The sequence below is a fragment of the Molossus molossus genome, unplaced genomic scaffold, assembly GCF_014108415.1.
Source record: "Molossus molossus isolate mMolMol1 unplaced genomic scaffold, mMolMol1.p scaffold_m16_p_1, whole genome shotgun sequence".
NCBI classification, from domain to species: Eukaryota; Metazoa; Chordata; class Mammalia; order Chiroptera; family Molossidae; genus Molossus; species Molossus molossus.
This window is the reverse complement of record NW_023425344.1, coordinates 101,539,443-101,565,287: the sequence shown is the minus strand read 5'-3', so window position 1 is coordinate 101,565,287 and position 25,845 is coordinate 101,539,443. Positions and strand designations below refer to the sequence as shown.

General features: G+C 40.0%; 1 protein-coding gene, 1 non-coding gene and 1 pseudogene across 3 annotated transcripts in view; 1 reads left to right on the top strand and 2 right to left on the bottom strand.

Moving 5' to 3' along the window:
• The window catches only part of YME1L1 (YME1 like 1 ATPase), a 61,840-nt gene extending 36,501 nt beyond the window's left edge, over positions 1-25,339 (bottom strand). The window contains exons 1-3 of one of the 2 annotated variants that reach the window (XM_036261294.1): positions 25,144-25,339; positions 16,601-16,729; positions 2,753-2,915 (exon numbers count right to left, since the gene is read on the bottom strand). In XM_036261294.1, the coding sequence (XP_036117187.1) occupies positions 2,753-2,915; positions 16,601-16,729; positions 25,144-25,176 (325 nt within the window). In that variant the 5' untranslated portion in view covers positions 25,177-25,339. The remainder of the gene's footprint in view (positions 1-2,752; positions 2,916-16,600; positions 16,730-25,143) is intronic. The other variant, XM_036261303.1, reaches the window with a different exon arrangement.
• LOC118637811 lies at positions 5,539-8,130 on the bottom strand (annotated as a pseudogene).
• Positions 10,860-10,966, top strand: LOC118621186. Its single transcript, XR_004957646.1, has one exon. It is a non-coding gene; the product is annotated as a U6 spliceosomal RNA (small nuclear RNA).
• Positions 25,340-25,845: the final 506 nt, after the last annotated feature.

The window sequence follows — 25,845 nt, the reverse complement described above, 5'->3', positions numbered from 1 at the left end:
AGCAAATAGAAGCAGACTTTTAATCTAAGCCCCAAGCTAAAAAACTTTTCATTTTTTCTCATTCTTGAATTCTTTATTTATCCTCCAGCCCTTATGTGACTTGAAAGCAAAAAAATAAAAAGTAGTTAATGAATTAAATCTATACAAAGTACAGTTTCAAATCAAACCTTCATTACAAAACTATTCAAACCTGCTCAGTCTTTTGTTCCTGGGCTTTCATAGCTTGTAGTAATTTTTGTTGTTCTTAATACTCAACCAAGGATATTTATTCCACTGATTTTTAGAGAAAGTGAAAGAGAGGAGGGTGAGGGAGAGATAGAGAGAGACAATGTGAGAGAGACATATCAATTGGTTGCCCAACAGGAGCAGGAGATTGAACCTGCAACCCAGGTATGTGCCCTTGACTGGGAATTGAACCGGGACCCTTTGGTGTGCGGGTCAACCCTCTAACTACTGAACCACACCAGCCAGGGCTCACTTTTATTTTATTGTCGACACTATTACAAATATCCCAAATATCCCCCCACTTTACCCCCTCTATCCAACCCATGCCTAACCCCAGGCCTTCTCCACCCTATTTTCTATGTCCATGGGCTATGTTTATATGCATATATGTACTTTGGTTAATGTCTTCCGGTTTCCTCTACCCCCTCCCCTCCTCTGAGATGTCAAATCTGTTCCATGCATCCATGTCTCTGGTCCTATTTTGTTGGTCACTTTATTTTATTCACTAGATTCCACATATAAGTGAGATCATGTGATAATTGTCTTTCTCTGACTGGCTTATTTCATTTAACATAATAATCTCTAGGTCCATCCATGCTGTTGCAAAGGGTAAGAGTTTCTTCTTTTTTATAGCCAAGTAGTATTCCATTGTGTAAATGTACCACAGCTTTTTTATCCACTCATCTACTGATCAGCACTTGGACTGTTTCCAGTTCTTAGCTATTGTAAATAACGCTGTCATAAACACAGGAGTTGTTGGGTTTGATTCCCAGTCAGGGCATATACCTAGGCTGTGGTTTTGATTCCTAGTAGGGGTGCTTATACTGACTTTAAAAATACATTCTTCCATTAATATAGAACAAGTTTTTGACAAGCCTCTAACATTCCTTGTTTAAGTATCATCCAAAAAAAAATTCACGACCAGCCAGTGTGGCTCAGTAGATTGAGCGTCGTCCCATGGACTGAGAGGTACCAGTTTGATTCCCAGTCAGGGCACATGCCCAGGTTGCAGGCTCGATCCCTAATACAGGGCGTACAGGAGGCAGCAGATCGATGTTTCTCTCTCACATTGATGTTTCTATCTCTCTCCCTTCCTTTCTCTCTAAAAAAATCAATAAAAACATATTTTTTAAAATACGAATTCATAAAGCTAACATGTCTTTCAACAATATATCCATTTATTATAACACCAGATTGTTACAAGACTCAAGAAGATATGTAGACATTCTTTCTTTTATTTTCTTTATCCTCACCCGAGGACACTTTTCCATTTTTTGTTCAGATAGAGTGGGAGGGAGAGAGAAGAGAAAGAGAGAAACATTGACATGAAAGGGACACATCGAGTGGCTGCCACCCGCACGACCAACCAGGGCCGGGGACAAACTGCAACTGAGGTACATGCCCTTAACAGGAACCAAACCCGGGTCTCTCTGGAACACAGGCTGACGCTCTAACCACTGAGCCAAACCGGCCAGAGCGATATGTACACATTTTATAAAAGAAGGGACCGTTGCTGTTTCTTCAATATATTCTCAGAGATTAGTAGTAAGTTACCTGGATTCCAATATATGTAGTATAATGTATTAGATTCTGGAACAGAAAATTGATCCTAGTGGAAAAACTAGTGATTTGGCAGTTAAACTTTTATTTGGTAAAATCTAAATAAAGTCTATAGTCTGAAGTAATGCACCAGCCCTGGCTGGTCTGACTCAGAAGTTAGAGCATCGGCCTGTGGACTAAAGGGTCTCGGGTTTGATTCCAGTCAAGGACACATACCTGGGTTGCAGGTTTGATCTCTGGCCATGGTTGGGATCATGCAGGAGGCAACCAATTAATGTGTCTCTAGTATCTCTCTCACATCGATGTCTCTCTCTTTCTCTCTCTCTCTTTTTCCCTCCCTCCCTTCCACTCTCTCTAAAAGACAATGGAAAAATATCCTCAAGTGAGGATTAACAAAAAAAAAACAAACAAAAAAGTAATGCACCAATGTTAATTTCTTAGTTTTGACAAATGAACCACGATTATGTAAGTATTTAGCATTAGGCGAAGCCACATGAAGTGTAGATAAGAACTCTTTTCTACCTTTGCAACTTCTCTGTAAATCTAAAATTATTCCAATATAGCCTGGCCACTGTGGCTCAGTCTGTTGAGCATTTTTCCATGCACCAAAGATCACCCATTCAATTCCCAATTATGGCACATGCCCAGGTTTTGGGCTTGATCCCTGGTGGAGGGCATGAAGGAGGAAGCTGATTGATGTTTCTCTCATATCGATGTTTCTCTCTCTCTCCTTCTCTATTCCTCTCTTTCTAAAATCAATAAAAACATATTTAAAAAATAAAATAAAATAATTCCAATATAAAAAGTTAGCTAAAAAGGGAGAAAGGGAGAGAGGGAAGAAGGGAGAGGAAGAAAGGAAGGAAACAAGTCAGTAAAGAACCTGGTACACAGTGAGTGTTAATAAATGGTATCTACTATGACTGTTAATAGTACTAAAATTAATTAAAACAAAAATATATTAACTTACCATATTTATTTTCAAAGAAGGACTGTGCAGAGACATGAGATGTATGCCAATGGGAAGAAATGTTTTTGCCTTTACAAAATCCAGGAAGTAGACTATCTACCAACTGATCAATCTGTCCAAGTTTTAATTCAGATAATCCAAGGTCCCTTAAGTTAAGCACAGGCTGTAAAACATTAAGTCAACCAAGTAAGCATTAATGTTATAGAGATATTTAATTTATAGAGTACTCATCAGTTGAAACAACATGGTTTTTTAAATCTAGTAAATGTATTGGTTTCGTTTTTCTTTTTAAATTGGTGAAAATATTTTATGATTCTAGTTTTCCTAAGGTTAGTCATGTGAGGTTTGACAAAGGTTGAAAAAAATTACATTCTCAGTGGTATCATCACCAGTCCTTGGAGCTTTAAAGCACCTTCCAGTCTCTAATGCCCATGAACAAAAGCCCATTTGATACATAAAGGGTGTGCTCTGCTACCACAGGACATCTCACTCCTCTGGCCCCATTCCTGAGATCCTTCTCTAAACTGAGACGTTCTATAATTACCCAGATCTAACTTCTAATAAGGAGGGAAACTAAACAAAGTTAAACATGTGTGAAAACCATCCAATGCACTTACTTATAGCAGTGCTAACGTAACTACAAATATATAGGAGTAATTTTTTGTCCACATGAGCTGACTGAGAGACACTAAAGATAACAATTACAAGTCCCAGATAGCTAGAACTTTAAGTAAGAAGAGCAAAAATAAACAGAACAAATAAAGTATCAACTTTTTGTAATTAGATTCATGAATTATATAGTTCTAGATTTGTCACTTATTAGAGCTTTGTAACAAGTGATTCACATTCTTAGAATCCATTTCCTCATTAGTAAAATAACTATAAAATATGTCCAGCCTATTTCACAAGGTAGTACATTTCAAAGGATATCATGCCTTGCTTATCTACATACTTTATCCTCCACATAGTAAGATATTTAAAGGCATGATGATAGCCCTGGCCGGTTTGGCTCAGCGGTTAGAGCGTTGGCCTGCGGTCCAGAGAGACCCGGGTTCGGTTCCCACTAAGGGCATGTACTTCGGTTGCAGCTTGTCCCCGGCCCTGGTTGGTCGTGCGGGTGGCAGCCACTCGATGTGTCCCTTTCACGTCGATGTTTCTCTCTCTCTCTGTGTGTGTTCCTCTCTCTCTCCCACTCTACCTGAACCAAAAATGGAAAAATGTCCTCCGGTGAGGATTAAAAAATAAATAAATAAATAAATAAAGGCATGATGATATAATTTTTTTCATTTTACCACTTACTCTTTATTATGTTATATAAAGTACCTATGTAATGCAAGTATGTACTGTACTAAAATACCCATATTTCCAAATTACATTATGTGGTATAACCCACAGTCTCTGCAGAAGCATCATGAGTAACCTGTGCCTTTATACTTTACAATCCATTGTTACTTGCTGTGAAAAGCATAACAGATGAAGAAAAAAGAAAAGAAAGTATAAAAACACTTTTCCAAATATACTGACACAGCTTACAATGGAAATGCAATAAAAACAAGTCAAATGACAACATTTGATGTACTATCTTTGAAATGCAAACTCTCCCCCTGGCCAGTTTGGCTCAGCAGTTAGAGCATCGGCCTGTGGTCCAGAGAGACCCGGGTATGGTTCCCACTAGGGGCCCGTACCTTGGTTGCAGTTTGTCCCGGCCCTGGTTGGTCATGCGGGTGGCAGCCACTCAATGTATCCCTTTCACGTCGATGTTTCTCTCTCTCTTCTTCGCTCTCCCTCCCACTCTATCTGAACAAAATAAATGGAAAAATATCCTCATGTAATTAAAAAAAAAGCAGACTCCGCAATAAAAATTCAAAGGCACATAAAAATATATATTTAACTTTAAAAATAACTTAGTTACAGTAATACTTTACTTGTGCCTTACCAACATGTGGCTGGCAAAGTTTCACAGTATCAATATAATATACAGAGATATATATAAGCTACAAGAAAATTCCCCAAACCTATAGTTGTTCAAATGTGAAAAACAGAAAAGTCTTAACAATGAAAAATCTAATATGGTCAGTCTGAAAACTATAATACAGAAAAGAGTCTAGAAAAAAGGCTTATGTGTTAATTTTTTACTTCCTCCTGCTCAGAAAATGCAAGAGTATTATAAAGTTTCTCAATGTGACTTGTACAGCCCTTCATAGCTAGTGCCCAGCCAGATTTCTTTCCTTTTTTTTTAAACCCTCATCCAAGGATACTTTTTCTATTTATTCTCAGGTAAAGTGGGAAGGAGAGAAAGAGAGAAAAAAAATTGATGTGAGAGAGATGCATAGACTGGTTGCCTCCCATATGACCCCGACCAGGGATGGGGACCGAAACGCAACCGAAGTACATGCCCTTGACTGGAATCAAACCAGAGTCTTTAGTCCGTAGGCTGACACTCTCACCACTGAGCAAAACTGACCAGGGCCCTGCCAGATTTCCTACGTGTCTACAACCAAAACATGTGAGCTGAACATCATCCATGCTCAGTGAAAATGACTTCTTACTTACTCCTTTTTTTCTAGGACAAGTTTTTTCTGTTTTGTTCTGTTTTTTAAACTGTTTTTGCAAACAGGGCATAACAGGTAAAAAAAACCAAAAATTTGTAGTAACATTATTTTAGAAAACTCATCATACAACTACAAATAGAGCCAGTGAAGCTCTTTGACTGTGGTTCACTTTTGTTTTGGGGTTTGTTTTTTTTTTGGATACCTTTTACCCCAGAGGAATTGCTGAAAATGTCATTACTTATTATTATCCCTAACATTCAGAACCTAATCTAGAAATGAGGGCTCAAGATCAAAGTTTAGGGGAAAGGAGGGAGCCTGCCAGATCAGAGACGGACTCCTCTCATTTAGTCTTTTCCTTGACAAGCTGCACAGGATGGGATGGTCAAACATCTCCGTGGCAGACCAATCAGGGTACTGTTCAGAAAGTCTGGAGGAGTGGCTATCATTGCGCAGGGTGTACTGCCATGCGGAACTGCTGGAACCCCATGAGACATCTCCCTGGTGGACTGTCTCATTCTTCAACAGACTGCTTTTCTTCATAGCCTTTTCCTGTGACAGTCCCACAGCTAAGCCTGGGAAGCTTTGCTGGCCCAAAGGTCTCCTGTTCAGAATTAAATGTCACTAGAGACAATAAGGGCAACATGAGTGCTTAGGACCCTCCACTGTCAAGAAGGAGATGGCATTTTTTTCCTTTACTGATTTGAGAGAGAGGGAGGGAGAGGGAGAAAGAGAAACATCAATGTGAGAGAACATCATCAGCCGCCTCTTGCAGACCACCCACTGAGGATTTGGCCCACAACCTGGGCACATGCCCTGACAGGGACTCGAACCACTGACCTCTTGGTGCATGGGTCAATGCTCAACCACTGAGCCACACCAGCTGGGTGGGAGATGGCATTTTTGAGCATAGGGGAGGATGTTTCTGTGAACACAGAGTCCGAGGTAGTGTTCTCCTGGAAGGACTCATTATGCCCAGGGAACGGATTCTAGTGTGCTTTCAATGGGTTTTCAGGTTGTTAAATGGTTAGAGTGTCAGCCTGCACACCACAGGGTCATGGGTTCAATTTCTGGTCAAGGGCTTCTACCTGGGTTTCAGGTTCAATCCCCAGCAGTCTGCCAGGACACATGTGGGAGGCCACCAATCAATGTTTCTCTCTCTCTCCCTCCCTTCCACTCTCTAAAAAATCAATGGAAAAAAATATCCTTGGGTGAGGATTAAGAAAAAAGAAAAAAAAAAAAGGTCCTTCAGTTTAAAATCTTTTTCTTGTTATTAGCAGCTTTCTGGTTAATTGGGGTCTTGGTTAACATTTTGGAATTTGAGAATGTCTCTTCTGCAAAAGAGAAAAAGTGCCACTTTCTTCACAGAGGTTATATGTTTTCAACAATCTTGTTAAGAGGAACTGTCACAACAATTTTCTCAAGTAGCTTCAGAAGTGGCTGTGAAAGGGGACAGAGATCAAAAAGACCTTCCAAAGTTTCAACCAAGCAGGGCTTTCTGAAGAGTTGGTTACAACATCTAATCCCTTCCACTACATGGCGAAATCAGCAGCCCCTGAGGATCGCAACTGCTGCCCTAGGCCTTGCACACAGTCCCGCCCTGTTAGCACAGACCCAGCCTCACAGCATTATCTGCTCCCAGATGCATGAAGGCACCCGAGGCCACTGACCTCCAGGCTCCCCTGCCACTGGGGGTGGCTGGCTAGAAGGAAGGTGCCAGCCAAAATAAAATATTTAAAAGTACCTTTTAAACTATTAAAAACTATAAAATATAAAGCATAATATTACAATGGAAACAGAAGGACAATATTCAAGAGCTACCTTTAAAATAGGAAGCCCAAAAGTCTATTTATAATACATAGACTTCAAATGGAAAATACAGACTCTTCATGAAGACAGAAAATTATTCCCCTATTCACTGGGTGTCAGGTCCTAGGAACGTGAGAGAAATACAGTAGATACATATATGGTAATTATCATATACAACATGGTAACTGCTATTAAAAAGAATGGTTTTTAAAAGTGGTGAGAGAACGTAGAACACAGAGCAACTAATTTCCTAAGTTAGAGGAGGCTTCACTGAGGTAACACCTAATTTGAAAAATGCTGAGGAAGGAAGCCTTGGAGAAGGGGACAAACAAAAAGTTATCAAAGGGTCTGGAATGTCTGAGATGTAATAAAAAGTTTAGTGATAAAAGGAACTAGAAAGATGGGCTATAGCCAAATTGTGAAGAGCCTTGTTTAAATTTAATTCTATAAATAATATGGTTAGTTTTGTTTTATAGGAAGAAAACAGAAGACAAAGAAGATAAACTACATGAGAGAAGGCTGAATGAATTAAGAAAAGTTATATGAGTCTGATTTAAGCCCTAAGAAGGATGGAAAAACAAATCATAGACAAAAGACATTTGAAGAAACCAGTAGAGTGTAGGAATGGAGGGGGTTTCTGGATGGATGTCTGGTTATTGAAATGTTGTCTCTTAGTTCCTTTTCATCCTTTTTGTTAGCTCCAGGAACATGAATCTGGGCCCTTTAAATGTTTTTGCTTTGCTAGCTGACACGATGTTAAATTTTGTCAGTAGAGGGCACTGAAGAGACAATGTAGGAGGAAAGTTTTTGTTTTTAATTTTAGTATGCTCAAGGCTCCAGTTTGCACCACCCTGTGATTTCTCCAGCATCTGGCCCCTGCTCCTCATGCAGCTTTTCCAAAGGCTGGCTCCTGCAGTGCAGTGGCCAGCAGTACCCAGCAGCTTCTCCAATATAAGATAAGCCATAAACAGCTTTCCCTAGTACCCTAAAGGGCAGATTTCTATCAGGTTCACCTTGCATGGCACCATGGTTTCTCTGCCTTTCAGTGAGCCAAGGCCATGTCCTCTCCAACAAGGTCAAAACCTCGACCTGGAGGTGAAGAACTGAATCCTAGGCATATTAGCTGCTCTTTAAATGTATTAGTCTATATATTTTAGAGTTTTCTTTACTTATTACTAGCCAATCCCTAGTTATTTAAATCCCCTATAAAAATTGGTTTTTTAGCCCTGGCAGGTTTGGCTCGGTGGTTGGAGTGTCGACCTGCGGTACAGAGAGACCCGGGTTCGGTTCCCGCTAAGGGCACGTACCTCGGTTGCAGTTTGTCCCCGGCCCTGGTTGGTCGTGTGGGTGGCAGCCACTCGATGTGTCCCTTTCACATCGATGTTTCTCTCTCTCTCCTCCTCTCTCTCCCTCCCGCTCTATCTGAACAAAAAATGGAAAAATGTCCTCGGGTGAGGATAAAAAAAAAAAAAATGTTTTTTTAAAACATTAAACTAAAAAATTATATTTTTATATTACACTTTCACTGTTAAAATGACTATGTGGTTTCTTGCTCCTGGTTGGACCCAGACAGAGAAAGATGGGCTAAAACCAGTGTAAGATCAAATATACTGGAATTTGTGGGAGCGGCTCAGTTTTAGACAGCTTAATTTTAAAGCCCCTAGAGCATATCCAGAAGAGTAATTTAATAAGCCACTACCCAAATTACTTTAAAACTTTAGCAAGACTTTAGGATTAGAGATATATTTGAGAGTTATCAGCATTTGGATATATATATACATGTTAAATGAAGATATGAAAATGGATTATATAACCTGGAGACTGTGCATAATGAAAATTAGATTAAGGATAAATCTTACTATACCCCACATTTAAGGGGTTGGCAATTAAAAAGGCCAGCAAAACAGAAAGAGAAAATACCTATCATCAATGTAATATCACTCAATTCAAGAGAGTACTTTAGAAGTAGTACAAGTTCAGTGAGGTCAAATGCTAAAAAAATTTGAAAAGATATAAATTTTAAAAAGGGCATGTATTGCCCTGCCTGGTTTGGCTCAGCGGTTAGAGCGTCGGCCTGCGGACCGGAGAGTCCCGGGTTCGGTTTCCGCTAAGGGCACGTACCTTGGTTGCAGTCTGTCCCTGGCCCAGGTTGGGGTCATGTGGGTGGCAGCCACTCGATGTGTCCCTCTCACATCGATGTTTCTCTCTCTGTCTCCCCCTCCCCTCTCCTGCTCTATCTGAAGATAAATGCAAACAAACATGCTCTGGTAAGGATAAAAAAATAAAAATAAAAAGGGCATGTATTTAACACTAAGGAAGTTAACACCTTTAGCAAAAATAGATATATAAAATGGTAAAACTGGTAACCACACTACAATGGGATGCTGTGTGAGTAAAAGTTTAACAAGTACAGTAAGACCCCCTTAGCCACAGTTTTGCTTTCCATTATTTCAGTTACCTAGAGTCAACCATGGTCTGAAAATATTGCAGGGAAAATGCCAGAAATAAATTGGTAAGTTTTAAATTGTGCAACATTCTGAGTAACATGATGAAATCTCATGCTGTCTGTTCCATCAGTGCTGGGGGCAATAAATCATCCCTTGTCCAGTATCTCCATGCTGGATATGCTCCCCACCAGTTAGTCATTTAGTAGTTCTCTTGGTTATCCTATAGACTGTCACATGCTCAAGTCACCTTTCTTTTACTTAATACATAATAGCCTCAAAGCACAAAAGTAGTGATGCTGGCAATTCAGATATATCGAATAGAAAGCCATAAAGTGCTTCCTTAATGAAAAGGTGAAAATTCTTGACTTAATAAGTAAAAAAATTGTAAGCTGAGGTTGCTAAGATCTATGGTAAAAATTAATCATCTATCTGTGAAACTGAAGGGAAAAAAAATTCATGCTAGTTTTGTTGTCATCTCAAGTTGAAAAGATTACAGCCATAGTACATAAGGCATTATATCTGTCAGTGGAAGACATGAACAAAAAACATGACAGTAGAGCACTGAGCCTATAGGAAGATTTCAGCAGGGATTCCTTGGAACAAGTGACCAGTCATGTAACTTTTATTAGAGCCTACTATTATAATAGTTCAAGTGTATATCAGTTATTGTTGTTAATCTCTTACTGTGCCTAATTTATAGACTATCATAGGTAAGTATATATATAAAATATAGTATATATGTATATGGTTCAGTACTATCCATAGTTTCATGCACTCACTAGGGATTTTGGAACATATCCCCCACAGATAAGGTGGAACTAGTGTACAGTTAGAAGTTCTGATTACTTTTTCAAGAAGTCGGAAAGCAAAGGAAAAAGAACTTAGTAGCTTGAAGGAAGTTAAAAGAAAGACTTTTTCCTTGCATTGTGGAGTGCCTATTTGGATGAGCAAGAAGTGATAAAGCCAGTCACGACATAGCAAAGGAGGTGAGAGTAGAGATAAGGTAGGATGCTTAAGAATGAAAATGTTGCCCTGGCCGGTTTGGCTCAGCGGTTAGAGCATCGGCCTGCGGTCCAGAGAGACCCGGGTTCGGTTCCCGCTAAGGGCATGTACCTCGGTTGCAGTTTGTCCCCGGCCCTGGTTGGTCGAGCGGGTGGCAGCCACTAGATGTGTCCCTTTCACGTCGATGTTTCTCTCTCTCTCTCTCTCTCTTCCTCTCTCTCCCTCCCACTCTATCTGAACCAAAAAATGGAAAAATGTCCTCGGGTGAGGATAAAAAGAAAAAAAAAGAATGAAAATGTTGTACTCGCTTCGGCAGCACATATACTAAAATTGGAACGATACAGAGAAGATTAGCATGGCCCCTGCGCAGGGATGAAACGCAAATTCGTGAAGTGTTCCATATTTTTCAATATTCAAAAATCAATAAACGTGATACATCACATAAACAAAATGAAAGATAAAAATCATATGATCATATCATAGATGCTGAAAAAGCATTTGACAAAATCCAGCACCCATTTCTGATAAAAACGCTTAGCAATCTGGGAATAGAGGGATCATATCTCGACATAATAAAGGCCATATATGAAGACCTACAGCCAACATCATACTCAATGGGCAAAAATTAAAAGCATTTTCTTTTTTTTTTTTTTATCCTCCCCCGAGGACATTTTTCCATATTTTGTTCAGGTAGAGTGGGAGGGAGAGAGAGGAAGAGAGAGAGAGAGAGAAACATCGACGTGAAAGGAACACATCGAGTGGCTGCCACCCGCACAACTGACCAGGGCCAGGGACAAACTGCAACCAAGGTACGCGCCCTTAGCGGGAACCGAACCCGGGTCTCTCAGGACCACAGGCCAACGCTCTACCCGCTAAGCCAAAACTGGCCAGGTAAAAGCATTTTCTTTAAGAACAGGAACAAGACAAGGATGGCCATTTTCGCCACTCTTATTTAACATAGTACTAGAAGTCTTAGCCACAGCAATCAGACAGGAAAAAAAAATAAAAGGAATCCAAATTGGAAAGGAGGAAGTGAAACTGTCATTATTCGCAGATGACTTGATACTTTACATAGAAAACCCCAAAGACTGCATCAAAAATTTATTAGACGTAATAAATGAATTTGGCAAAGTAGCAGAATACAAAATTAACATCAAGAAATCTATGGCATTCTTATAAACCAATGATGAACTCACAGAAAGAGAAACTAAAAAAACAATCCAATTTACCATCGCAGTAAAAAATTAAGATACCTAGGAATAAACTTAACCAAAGAAATAAAGGACCTATTCGCAGAAAACTACAGGTCATTGAAAAAAGAAATAGCAGAAGATATAAAAAAGTGGAAGCACATACCTCATTCATGAATTGGAAGAATTAACATCATTAAAATGTCCATAATACCCAAAGCAATCTATAGATTCAAGGATATCCCCCAACAAAATACCAAAGACATACTTCACAGAACTAGAACAAATAATTTAAAAGTTCATATGGAACCAAAAAACACCACAGCAATCTTGAAAAAGAAGAACAAAGCAGGAGGGATCACATTACCAGAATTCAGGTTATACCACAAAGCATTGTAATCAAAACAGCCTGGTAATGGCACAAGAACAGGCATATAGACCAGTGGAACAGAACAGAGAACCCAGAAATGAACCCAAGGCAATATGCTCATGTAATATTTGACAAAGGGGGCAAGAGTACACAGTGGAGTAAAGACAGCCTCTTGAATAAATGGTGTTGGGAAAATTGGACAGCTACACGCAAAAAAATGAAACTATACCATCAACTTACACCATATATAAGAATAAACTCAAAATGGATAAAAGACTTAAAAGTGATTCATGAATCCATAAAAATCATAGAAGAAAATGTAAGCAACAAAATTTCAGACATCATACACAGCAGAATTTTCACTGATATATCACTTAAGGCAACAGAAACAAAGGAGAAAATGAACACATGGGGCCTCATCAAACTAAAAAGCTTCTGCACAGCAAAAGATACAATCATCAAAATGGAAAGGCAACCCACTGTATGAGAGAGCATAACTGCCAATGATATATCAGGTAAGGGGTTAATTTCCAATATATACAGAGTGCTCATACAACTCAACAAAAGGAAGACAAAGAACCCAATTAAAAAATGGGCAGAGGAACTAAATAGACACCTCTTCAAACAGGACACACAAATAGCTGAGACATATGAAGAAATGCTCAACATCACTAATCATCAGAGAGATGCTAATTAAAACAACAATGAGGTATCACCTCACACCTGTCAGAATGGTTGCCATCAACAAATCATCAAACAAGTGTTGGTGAGGGTGTGGAGAAAAGGGGACTCTAGTACACTGCTGGTGGGAATGCAGACTGGTGCAGCCACTATAAAAAACAATATGGTGTTACCTCAAAAAATTAAAAATTGAACTACCATCTGACCCAGTGATACCACTTCTAGGAATATACCCTAAGAAGCCTGAAACACCAATCAGAAAGAATATATGTTCGTAGCAGCACTATTTACAATAGCTAAGATCTGGAAACAGCCCAAATGTCCATCAGTGGACGAATGGATAAAAAAGCTGTGGAACATATACACAATGGAGTACTATGCAGCTGTAAGAAAGAAAGATCTCTTATCCTTTGAGATGACATGGAGGGACCTGAAAGTATTATCCTAAGTGAAACATGCCAAACAGAGAAAGACAAGTATCATATGATCTCACTTATCTGTGGAATATAATGAACATAACAGTCTGAGGAACGGGGTAGTCCCAGAGACGTGGAAGTAGGGTACAGACTGACAATCCCCAGAAGAAGGGGTGGTGGGGGAGAGATAAACCACAGAACTTATATGCATGTATGCATGAACAATGGACATGGCAACAAAGCTGGGCAGGGAGGGAGGAGGAGGGGAGAATCAGTAGGGGGAAAAGGAGAAACATCTGTAACAAAAATGAATTAATTAAATTTAAAAAAAAAGAATGAAAATATTTGTGAAGCAATAACGAGCACTCATTGAAGACAAATAACAGAACTGACAAAGGTATCATCAGAGGTTAAGAACACCAATTCTATATTTGAGACATTCAGTCTTACCTTCAACATTGGATTCTAGAGTTTAGCTACTTTTCTAACCCCCAAAATATACTTCACTATTGACCTAGCAATTTCACTTGATAAAATAGTCAGAGATTTAGCAACGCGAATAGTTAAAATGGTGGTGTTTATATCAATAAAAAACTGGAAATACCCAACAATGAGACATCGTACAGTGAAGACTCAAGGCAAGAAAAATTTGAAAAATGTATGGCACAAGTTCATTAGACTATTAAATAAAGAAAGTAGAATCTAAATCAGCACTGCAGTATGATCCTATTATAAAATATAAAAGTATAAAAGAAAAAAAGACATGAAATATAAACACACAATGTTAGCATTATCTCTGAGGAATAACAGGTTCACAAGTGAATTTCATTTCATTTCTTCCATGTATATATTTCCCAAATTTTCTAAAATGAACATAACTGCCGCATGTAGCAATTTTGAAACACGTAGTATTTTCCTTAGGAAAGGCTCTTGGACTATAATTTGGGAGAAGGGTGTCAGCAGTAAAAAACAAAAAAAAACAAAGGAATGCCTACAGAAAGAGGAGATAGAAATTGGAAAAACAGCATAAAAGAAAAGCATAAAAATTATGCAGACAAATTTTCATCTAATTAAAATTTTATCTCAAGGAGACTTCCAATGTCAGTGTAGGTAAACGTGTTATTGCGTCCTCCCACACCCACATCAAAGTTACAACTAAACTACAGAACAATAATCATTCAGAACCGCCTGAAATCCAGCTGAATGGAAGTCCTACAACTACAAAATTAAAGCAGGAGCGAAGGTGAGACAGGCTGGTCCCACACCCATGTGTGGCGGATAAAAATTAGGAGGATACCTTGGCTGGGAAGGTCCTCCCTGAGGACTGAGGGGGTCCCCGTCCCACACCAGGTGCCCTGCTCAGGATTCCAGTGCCTGGAAGAGAAGTCCCCATAACTTCAGGCTGGAAAAACCAGCGGGAACTGAGGCTGAGGCGGCTGGAGCCCCAGGCAGCTCCTCTTATAGGGCCCGCGCAAGGACTTAACGGACTCATTCCCTCTAAGCTTGGAGGGAGGCAGCTCAAGGGGCGCAAGAGACATACAGGGAAGAACTGACCTGTTTGGCACTGGACCGAGGGCTGGAGATGGGGCTTTCTCTGGGACAGTAGTGCTGTCAGAGGCCTTTGTTCTTTGGTCTGCCACCATATCTGGGACTACAGCAACCTGGCACACACTGGTTACCCCATTCTGGTGATTACCTGAGGCCCCGCCCCACCCAACTTTCAGGCCCACCCAAGCTGTTGCCACTTGCTTAACCATAGGATTAGCCTGTCTTGGATCCTGCTTCAGGTTTTCCTAAATTCTTTCAAAGAGCAGCATCTGGTCTCGGATAGCCCCATACCTCTCATTAAGTAATACACAGAAACAAACACAGGGAGGCAGCCAAAATGAGGAGACAAAAGAAACAGGTCCCAAATGAAAGAACAGAACAAAACCCCAAGAAAAGAACTAAGCGAAATGGAGATAAGCAACCTAACAGATGCTGAGTTCAAAATACTGCTTATAAGGATGCTCAATGAACTTAGTGAGAACCTCAGTGAACTTAGGGAGGGCCTCAAGAGCATAAAAAAGGACCAGTCAGAAATGAAGGATGCACAGTCAAAAATGAAGGAGGCACTAACTGAAATAAAGAATAATTTACACAGCTTCAATAGTAGAGTAGGTAAAGCCAAGAAGCAAACCATTGATTAGGAATATAAGGAAGCAAAAAACGCCCAATCAGAACAGCAAAAAGAAAAAAGAATCCAAAAAAAATGAGGATAGTGTAAGGAGCCTTTGGGACAACTTGAAGCGTGCCAACACTCGCATCTTGGGGGTGCCAGAAGGAGAAGAGTGAGAACAAGAAATCGAAAACCTGTTTGAAACAATAATGGCAGAAAAACTTTCTTAACTTGGTGAAGGAAACAGACATACAAGTCCAGGAAGCACAAAGTCCCAAAGAAGATGAACCCCAAGAGGCCCACACCAAGACACATCATCATCAAAATGCAAAACGTTCAAGACAAAGAGAGAATCTTAAAAGCAGCAAGAGAAAGGCAGCTAGTTACCTACAAGGGAGTTCCCATTAGGCTGTCAGCTGATTTCTCAAAAAAAACTTTGCAGGCCAGAAGGGAGTGGCAAGAAATATTCAGAGTGATGGAAAGCAAGAACCTACAACCAAGATTACTCTATCCTGCAAAGCTGTCATTTAGAATCGATGGCCATATAAAAACTTTCCCAGACAAGAAAAAGTTAAAGGAGTTCATCACCACCAAACCGTTATTATATGAAATGATGAAGGGTCTTTGTGAAGAAAAAGATAAAATATATGAACAAACAAAATAGCAATAAATACATATCTATCAACAATGGAATCTACAAACAAAATGAACAGGTAGAACAGAAACATTCTCATAGATACAGAGAACATTTTGTTGGTTGCCAATTGGGAGGGGGTTTGGGGGAATGGGTGAAAAAGGTGAAGAGATTAAGAAGTATAAATTCATTGCTAGACTGACAAACCTCAAAGGGAAAGGGGTTGGGGGGTGGAAAATAAACCAAAGAACTTATATGCATAACCAATGGACACAGACAATACTGTGAGAAAAGGCAGGAGGGGGGTGGGAGTGGGGAGGAGGGGGTCAATGGGGGAAAAATGTGGAACATCTGTAATACATTTTACATCCAACAATAAAGATTTAAAAAAAAAAAAAAAAAGAATGAAAAAAAGTAACTTTTCTATCTGTACAATAAAGTTGGAATCAGATATCTTTAATCATAAAGGAGATTAAGCTGATGACAGAAATCACCTTATTTCAAATGCCTAAACATAGAAAAATGTTTCAAACATGGTTACAACATACTAAATCAAAACACTTTCTAACACAACCAGGGTAAACATTATTACCTCATTGCTGGGAGCCTCATGCTCAGGAACCACATCACGATGCTGGTTTTGAGAAACTGATACACTGACAGAAGATGTACTTTTTGGTGAATGGAAGGCATTGATGAGGTGACTCAGAGGAACTGTAACCTAGAAAATGATGAAAGTTTGTATTAAGTAGCGTGTACCACCACAATATGAAATATTTCAAAGACATTTTAAAAGGTGAGCATATATCCAGAATTTGATACTTCTCAACTTCTCCCCTGCACCATCCTGTTCTAAGTCACCATCACCTATATGTGGATTTTTGCAATAACCTCTTAACTGCTCTTCCTGGGTGCCCTCTAGTATAAAACCCAAGTCACATCCATCACTTTGCTCAAAACCCTCCAATGGCTTCTCTTCTCACTTAAAAGCCAACATCATAAATACTATGATACACAAAGCCCTCCATGGGTCTTTATTACCTCTCTGAATTTACTCACTATTATGCTCCCCATCATTCTCTCTGCTCCACCCCACTGGGCTCTTTGCTGATCCTGGAACACACTTGGCAAGTCCTCATCTCAAGGTCTGTGCACTGTTTATTCCCTCTTGCACAGTTAGTAACATAGCTTGCTCTCATACACTTCTGAGTAAACTCAAAAGAAGTTCATCTATGGATCCTGAGTGTACCACCCTCCTGCACTGTGAATCTCTGCACTGAATTTCATTATTAAAGTTTCACAGAGTTCAATCTCTAGGCCAGCCCTCTCCTCCCAAAGGTTAGGAGGTTAGGGCTGAGAGTTCCCACTTTCTAATTATTAGGTTTTACTAATGACCAGCCCATCCCTGATGCTACCTAGAGAACCCACCTTAAATCACTTTATTAGCATAAATCCAGGAATGATCCAAAAGGACTCCTTATGAATAATTACATTCCTATCACTCATGAAATTCCAAAAGCTTTTTGCCCTGGCCTGGTAGTTCAGTTGGTTAGCCCACTGTTGCAATACACCAAGGTTGCACAGTTGATCCCAGTCAGGGCACATAAAAAATTAACTAGTGCCCTGGCCAGTTTTGCTCAGCGGTTAGAGCGTTGGCCTGCGGTCCGGAGAGACCCGGGTTCGGTTCCCGCTAAGGGCACGTACTTCGGTTGCAGTTTGTCCCCGGCCCTGGTTGGTCGTGCGGGTGGCAGCCACTCGATGTGTCCCTTCACGTCGATGTTTCTCTCTCTCTCTCCCTCCCACTCTATCTGTACAAAAAATGGAAAAATATCCTCGGGTGAGGATAAAAAAAAAAAAAAAAAAAAAAATTAACCACTGAATGTATAAATAAGTAGAATAACAAAATCAGTGTTTCTCTCTCTCCCTCTCTCACCCCACCTTCTGCTATCTAAAATCAATAAATAAAAATTAAAAAACAAAAAGAAATTCCAAGGGTTTTAGAAACTCTGCGTCAAGAACTGGGAACAAAGACCAAATATTTATTTTTTACTATACTACACTCTCCAACTAAAATATAAATTCCATGTGGCAAGGGATGTTTTCTTTATATTATTTTATTTTTCTCTATTTTATTTATATAATTATTTAATATGAAATGTATCATATAATACATACCTTACATATTTTATTTTTCTCTATGCAATACTGTAGCTCAGTGCAACAACTATGCACAAGTACACTGGGTAAATGAATTTAACAGATTCTCCCTATATGCAGGGTTTTGTACTACTGTGCTTTACTTAGATTATCATTTAACCCTCAATTAACAGCCATAAACATAACTTACTATTATACTTTCTCCTTAATTAAAACAGCAAGAATTTAGAAATGTTCAGTGCCATGTTCAAAGTCACACAGCTAGTAAGTAGAGGAGCAAAAATTCTAACCTAGATAATCTAACCAGATTCCAAGTAAAGACTTTCATTCCAGTTACAGATATAGAAATAAATTTATGAGTCCGGCTGGTGTGGCTCAGTTGCTGAGTGTCGACTGATGCACCAAGTGGTCACCGGGACAATTCCCGGTCAGGACACATGTACAGGTTGTGGGCCCCATCCCCAGTAGGGGGCATGCAGGAGGCAGCCAATCGATGTTTTCTCTCATTGATGTTTCTATTTCTTGCTCTCCCTTCCTCTCTCTCTAATATCAATAAAAAAAATTTTTTTTAAAAGTTTATGATATGCTGTTAAATGAAAAAAAAAACAGGCTGTACAACTTTTTGTAACATATACATTTGTGTAGAGATAAAAAAATATAAAAGAATTTATTCTAAAAAGGAATCTCTTTGAATGAGATTATTGCTAATCTTTACTTTATTATTTATATTTTTCCTTTCAGCATTCTTGGCAATGAGTTGTATTAGTTTTAGAGCCAGAGAGAAAAAATAACCACTTTTACTAGTTTTATTATTATTGTTTTTTTTTTTATCCTCAACCGAGGACAATTTTTTTTTTTTTTTTTTTTTGCATTTATCTCCAGATAGAGCAGGAGGGAGACAGGGAGGAAGACAGAGAGAGACACATCGAGTGGTTGCCACCCACATGACCCCAACTAGGGCAGGGGACAAACTGCAACCCAGGTACATGCCCTTAGCGAGAACCGAACCCAGGACTCTCTGGTCCACGGGCCAACACTCTAACCGCTGGGTGAAAAAATAATCAGCCAGGGTAAGAAATAACCACTTTTAAAACTATGGGAATATGCCCGGCCAATGTGACTCAGTGGATTGAGCATTGTTCCCATGGACTGAGAGGTTCTGGTTCAATGCTCGGTCAGGGCACATGCCCAGGTTGCGGGCCCGATCCCCAGAGCAGGGCATGCAGAAAGTGGCCAATCATTGTTCTCTTACTGATGTCTCTATCTCTCTCCCTCTCCCTTCCCAAGTCTGGTATAAGTCTATTTTGCCTTTGTGTGTATGTGTGTGTTTTTCCAATGCCATGAAATATCTTTTTCTAAACCTTTACTTTAAGTATATGTGTGTCTTTTGATCTGAAGTCTCTTATAGACAGCATATGTAAGGATCTTGTGTTCTTATCCAGTCAGTCAGCCTATGTCTTTTGATTGGAGCATTTAATCCATTTAATTTAAAGCAACTGTTGGTAGAGCCCTGGCCAGGTGGCTCAGTTGGTTGGAATGTCATCCAGATATACCAAGGTTGCAGGTTAGATCTCCAGTCAGGACACTAGTGGCAACCAATGGATGCATAAATGGAACAGTGAATCAATATTTTTCTCTTTTTCTCTTTCCCCTCTTCCTCTCTCTATCTAAAATCAATAAATTTTTAAAAATTAAAGTAATTTTTGGTAGGCATGTAGTTATTGCCACTTTATTGTTCTTATTTTCTTCTTCCTCAAGAAGTCCCTTGACAAAACAGTATGATACCTGCATAAAAACAAACATATTGACCAGTGGAACAGAATAGAGCCCAGAAATAAACCAGCACATTTATGGTAAAGTAGGAGAAAAAAAACGTCCCTTTAACATTTCTTATAACACTGGCTTGTTGGTGATAAGTCCTTTAACTTTTTCTTGTCTGGGAAGCTCTTTATCCTTCAATTCTAAAGGATAGCTTTGTTGGCTAGAGTAATCTTGCTTGTAGGCCCCGTTGCTTTTCATCACGCCAATCTCTTCTGGCCTTCCAAGTTTCTCTTGAGAAATCAGCTGACAGTCTTATGGGAGTTCCCTTGTAAGTAACCAACTGCTTTTCTCTTGCTGTTTTTAAGATTCTTTCTTTGTTTTTAACCTTCTGCATTTTCATTGTGATGTGTCTTGGTGTGGTCCTCTTTGGATTCATCTTGTTTGGGACTCTGCACTTCTTGGACTTATATGTCTATTGGACTTTCATGTCTATTTCCTATACCAGATTAGGAAATTTTTAGTTATTATTTCTTCAAATAAGTTTTAAATTCTCTGCTCACTCTCTCTTCTGGCACACCTATAATGTGATTGTTCATACGCTTGATGTTGCCCCAGAGACCCCTTAAACTATCCTCATTTATTTGGGTTTTTTTGTTTGTTTGTTTGTTTGTTCGTTTTTGCTGTTCTGATTGAGTGTTTTCTGCTACCTTATCTTCCAAGTCGTTGATTAGATCCTCTGCTTCATCTAATCTACAGTTTGTACAGAAAAGCCACTGGAAATGGCTGAAATGGGCTTGAAAGTTGGGTTGGGCTGGGTCTCAGGGAACCACCAGGGCTGGGTGAACAGTGTTCTCCAGATTGATGGACACTCAGATATGGCACCCATCTGCTGGCTCTGGGTGTGAGTGCTCAGCAAAGGAACAATGGCCACTGCCAGCACTTCTGTCTGGGAGAAAGCTACCTCTCCAGAGCTCACCTTGAATCCAGAACATTTAATTCCTCCCATATGTCCCTGAAGCCTTTCAAGCTGCTACCCCAGCACTCCAACTCAGAGCCACTGAGTAAGTATGTGCGCAGACCCTTTAAGAGGAACGGCTGGGTCTCTAGCAGCTTTTCGTCTCATTCAACCACAATTTTCACTCATTTTCACGGCCAGAAGTTCTAGGGACTTCTCTTCCAGGCACTGAAACCCTGGGCCAGAGCCTGACATGGGGCTGGGACCCCTTGATCCTCAGGGGGAACATCCAGAACTGAGATATCCGTCCTGATTTTTAACCACCACAGCTGGGTGTGGGACCAGCCAGTTCCACATCACCCCTCCAATTAGTCTCACTGTGGCTTCTCTATATTCTTAGTTATAGGACTACTGTTCAGCTGGGCTTCAGGAGGTTCTGAATGATAGCTGCTCTATAGTTTAGTTGTAATTTTAATATGGTTGTGGAAGAGAAAAGTACAGCATTCATCTAATCACCATCTTGACCAGAACTCTGGTTTGATCTTTTCTCAATGAAAAAGTACACCTTCTGTGTCTTTCCTAACTTTACACTTTAAATTCAAGTGTATTCATCCAATTAAGCAACTAAGAATTACAAATGTGTTTGCCAACTTTCACAGCATAAAATATACAGGGGCCCTATAAGTATAAGCCTAGTTCAGACTACCTATAGTACACCATCTCTACCAACATCATGTATCACTAATTCTCCATCTAGCTGATGATAAATTCTCCTAAAATAGGGCCTTCCTGATGTATCCTTCATGAAGTTCAATTTCAAAAGGTTTAATACTGTATTCAACGGGACAGATCAAACTTCCTTTTTCAAACAACTGGTAATCCTCCAGACACTGTCATCTTGGTAAATAACACCTTCATGCACGCAGCTGATCAAACCAGAAATATCTTTTCCCAGCACCCTTCATATCCAAACCCTCATGAAATTGTATTTACTCCAAAATAAATATCATCCTCTTCTTTCCATAACCAAAGCCGCTTTAGTTGTTCATTATCCCTCTCCTGAATTACTGAAGTAGCATCCTCAACTGAAAATATGTCCACTCCTGCCCTTTCACATTGTCCATACAGCAGTAAGCCAGAGTGATCTATTAAAAATGATCATGTTACTTCCTGCTTAAAATCATTCAATGGTTCCCAAAGTCCCTTATTATAGCTCCCTATATGGTCTACTTCAAGGCTTCTTCCCAATCTCATTTCAGTCACTGTGCCCCTTAATCACAACACAGGCTTTATTTTTGTTTCTCCAGTCTGCTAAGCACTTTCCTATATCAGGACCTCCAGATAGCCTTCCATCCCCCTGGGATATCTGTTCATTTCCATTCATTCTTTTTTTTTAATGTGTTTTTACTGATTTCAGAGTGAAAGAGAAGAGAGAGAGAAAGAGTGAAACATGAGCTGCCTCCTACACTTCCCCCCTACTGGGGATTGAGTCCCCAATCCCGGCATGTGCCCTGACCAGGAATGCACTGGGTACATGGGACCATGCTCAACCAACTGAGCCACACCAGCCAGGGCTCCAGTCATTCTTCATTTGACTAACTCCTACTCATCTTTTCATAAAAGCATCAAGATTCCATATTTGCTTTCTTTACCTGGCACATAACTGATACCCAGTAAATAATCACTCCTATTTCTATTACCCAGCAAAACAAACAAACAACAACAACAACAACAAAAAACCAAGGGTGTATGAGTTACACAAAAGAACATAATTCTGTGATTTTGCGGGAGATTTTAAATATATTTTTATTGATTTTTGTTAGAAAGGGAGAGAGAAAGGAAAAGCAGAGAGAGGGACAGAGAACCCAGAAATTGACCCAAGACAATATGCTCAATTAATACTTGACAAAGGTGGCAAGAGCATACACTGGGGTCAAGACAGCCTCTTCAATAAATAGTGTTGGGAAAATTGGACAGCTACATGCAAAAAAAAGAAGCTAGACCACCAACTTACACCATACACAAGAATAAACTCAAAATGGATAAAAGACTTAAATGTGATTCATGAATCTATAAAAATCCTAGAAGAAAATGTAGGCATAAAAATTTGAAATATCATACCCAGCAGAATTAATGCCTAAGGCAAGAAGAGAAACAAAGGAAAAAATAAACACATGGGACTACATCAAATTAAATGCTTCTGCACAGCGAAAGAAACAACCATCAAAATGGAAAGGGAACCCACTATATGGGAGAGCATAATTGCCAATGATACATCAGATAAGGGGTTAATTTTCAAAATATATAGAGTACTCATACAACTCAACATAAGGAAGACAAAGAACCCAATTTAAAAATGGGCAGAAGACCTAAAGAGACACCTCTCCAAACAGGACATACAAATGGCTAAGAGACATGAAAAAAGTGCTCAACATCACTAATCATCAGAGAGATGCAAATTAAAACAACAATGAGGTGTATCACCTCACACCTGTCAGAATGGCTGCCATCAACAAACCATCAAACAACAAGTGTTGGTGAGGGTGTGGAGAAAAGGGGACTCGAGTACACTGCTGGTGGGAATGCAGACTGGTGCAGCCACTATGGAACACTATGGTGTTACCTCAAAAAATTAAAAATTGAACTGCCATTTGATCCAGTGATCCCACTTCTAGGAATATACCCTAAGAAGCCTGAAACACCAATCAGAAAGAATATATGTACCCCTATGTTCACAGCAGCACTATTTACTATGGTTAAGATCTGGAAACAGCCCAAGTATCCATCAATAGATGAATGGATAAAAAAAGCAGTGGTGCATATACACAACGGAGTACTATATGCAGCTGTAAGAAAGATCTCTTACCCTTTGAGATGACATGGAAGGACCTGGAGAGTATTATCCTAAGCAAAACAAGCCAAGCAGAGAAAGACAAATAACACATGATCTTCACTTACTTGTGGAATATAATGAACAAAACAAATGAACAAAATAGACCCAGAGACATAGAAGGAGGATACAGACTAATAAACCTCAGAAGAGGGGGTGGGGGAAGGGAAGAGATAAACAACATAACTTTTATGCATGCATACATAACCAATGGACATAGACAACAAAGCTGGGGACAGGGTGGGAGATTGGGAGGAGGGTGTAAATGGGGGGGAAAGGAGAAACATTTATAACAAAAATAAATTATTAAAAATATATATATATATATTTTTTAAAGGAGAGGAAGGGGAAGAGGGAGGGAGAGAGAAATTTGGATGGGAGAGAGAAACATGATCAGTTGCCTCCCTACATACCCCATTGGGGATCTAACCGGCAAGCAGGTATGTGCCCTGACCAGGATCCAAACCAGGATCTTCTGGTGCACAGGCTTATGTCCAACCAACTGAGCAACATGGCCAGGGCATAATTCTATACTTAAAAAAAAAAAAAAAAAACTAGAGAGCGTTTTAAAAAATTACTTTAAAATCTGAATGTTTTCAAAACCCATCTGCACAACTCTAAGAACTCTCAAGAAGAAGAAAAAAATAAACTTTCAAAATGACACAGAGAAAGGACCATGTGAAAAACATGTGAAGATACATGGCCAACAAGCCAAGGGGAAAATGTTAGCATCAAAAGAGATTTTTAAATGAACCAGAAACAAAACATTTCTAAGAGCAGACAACCGAAAACCCTTGGAATCAATTTTCTCTGACCCACCTTTTACCTTAAGATGGGAAGGAAGCTCAATCAAACTTTTAACTGCAAGCAGTCAATAATTTGAAAATATCTATGTATTAGTCATTTCTGGTAGAAAAAGGAAGCTTTCGTGGCAGATTATTCAAATTATTACAGCATGTTTCGGTTAAATTCCATTTAAAGGGAAAGAAACGGGGATGGGAGGCGGAAAGATGGAACGGGACTATTTACTTGCTTCGTTCACATCTATGGCAAAGACATCTCCCCCACCCAACCTCCAACTCTGAATGTCCGGCACTGAACAATGCCTGATGGATTCTCTAGCAAAAATTCCACGCAATCAACTCGACAAGCCAAGGTTTCATCAAGCTAATATCGTGTCCCTGCCTCACCGTCAGCCCTTTACTCTCAGAGATGCCCCTGATCCCTTCTCGCCTCCAGAACTCATGTTGGTCGAATCGCTTCCTTCCAACCATTCCTTACGAGAAGCCGCTTCCAAGAAAACCAAATAGCAAACAGACACGGGCGGAGAGCTGGGGAGGTTGGGGGTTGTGGACTAAATGCCCAGACTTACCTGGGGCTGCACCGTGCTCGAAAGGGAAAACATATCCTCTGGCCCTCAGCGACCTCGCCCGCCTGTTAAAAGTGCCCTTCCGTTCACGGCCAGACAGGGAGGCGCTGAGCCTTTCTTATGCCCCTTCTTTTTCTCCCTCCCCGCACTCACTCTTCTTATAAACGGAAAATGGCCTCCCTTTCCTGCAGCTGCTGCATCGACGATGTGCCCCGGAAAGCAAAGCTCTAACGCAGCAGTACTTCCGGGGCAGGGCAGCAACGCCGCCCCGGCGTGTGTCAGCCTTCGGCCTTTTCCGGTGGCGTTTCGGCCAGTGCTGCGGCCCCGAAAGTAATTGATATCCTGGTTGAATAGTACGTCTGCTGACCCCGAAGCCCTCTGGCTGTATTTTTCTTTTTCTTACGGACCAGCATCCACCGTGTTAAACCTTTCCACGGCTTCCATAGGCAATGTATTGCGTTCCGACTGGAAAAGAATGAGCTCTAAGGTCTTTTGTTACGTTTGTGTTCTTTATCTTCCTCGCGATAAGTAGGAAACTGTAATTCTTGATCCTAATCTGTTTCAGCCAGGCAAGTTACATCCCGTTAAAATATCAGATTACAGGGCCACCACCCGCTTCCTGCTCTTCCTGTTTCTCCACATCAACGATTTTACTAGCCACCATTTTCCAGAACAAACCCAACCGGTTTACATTTCGGGGGGTGG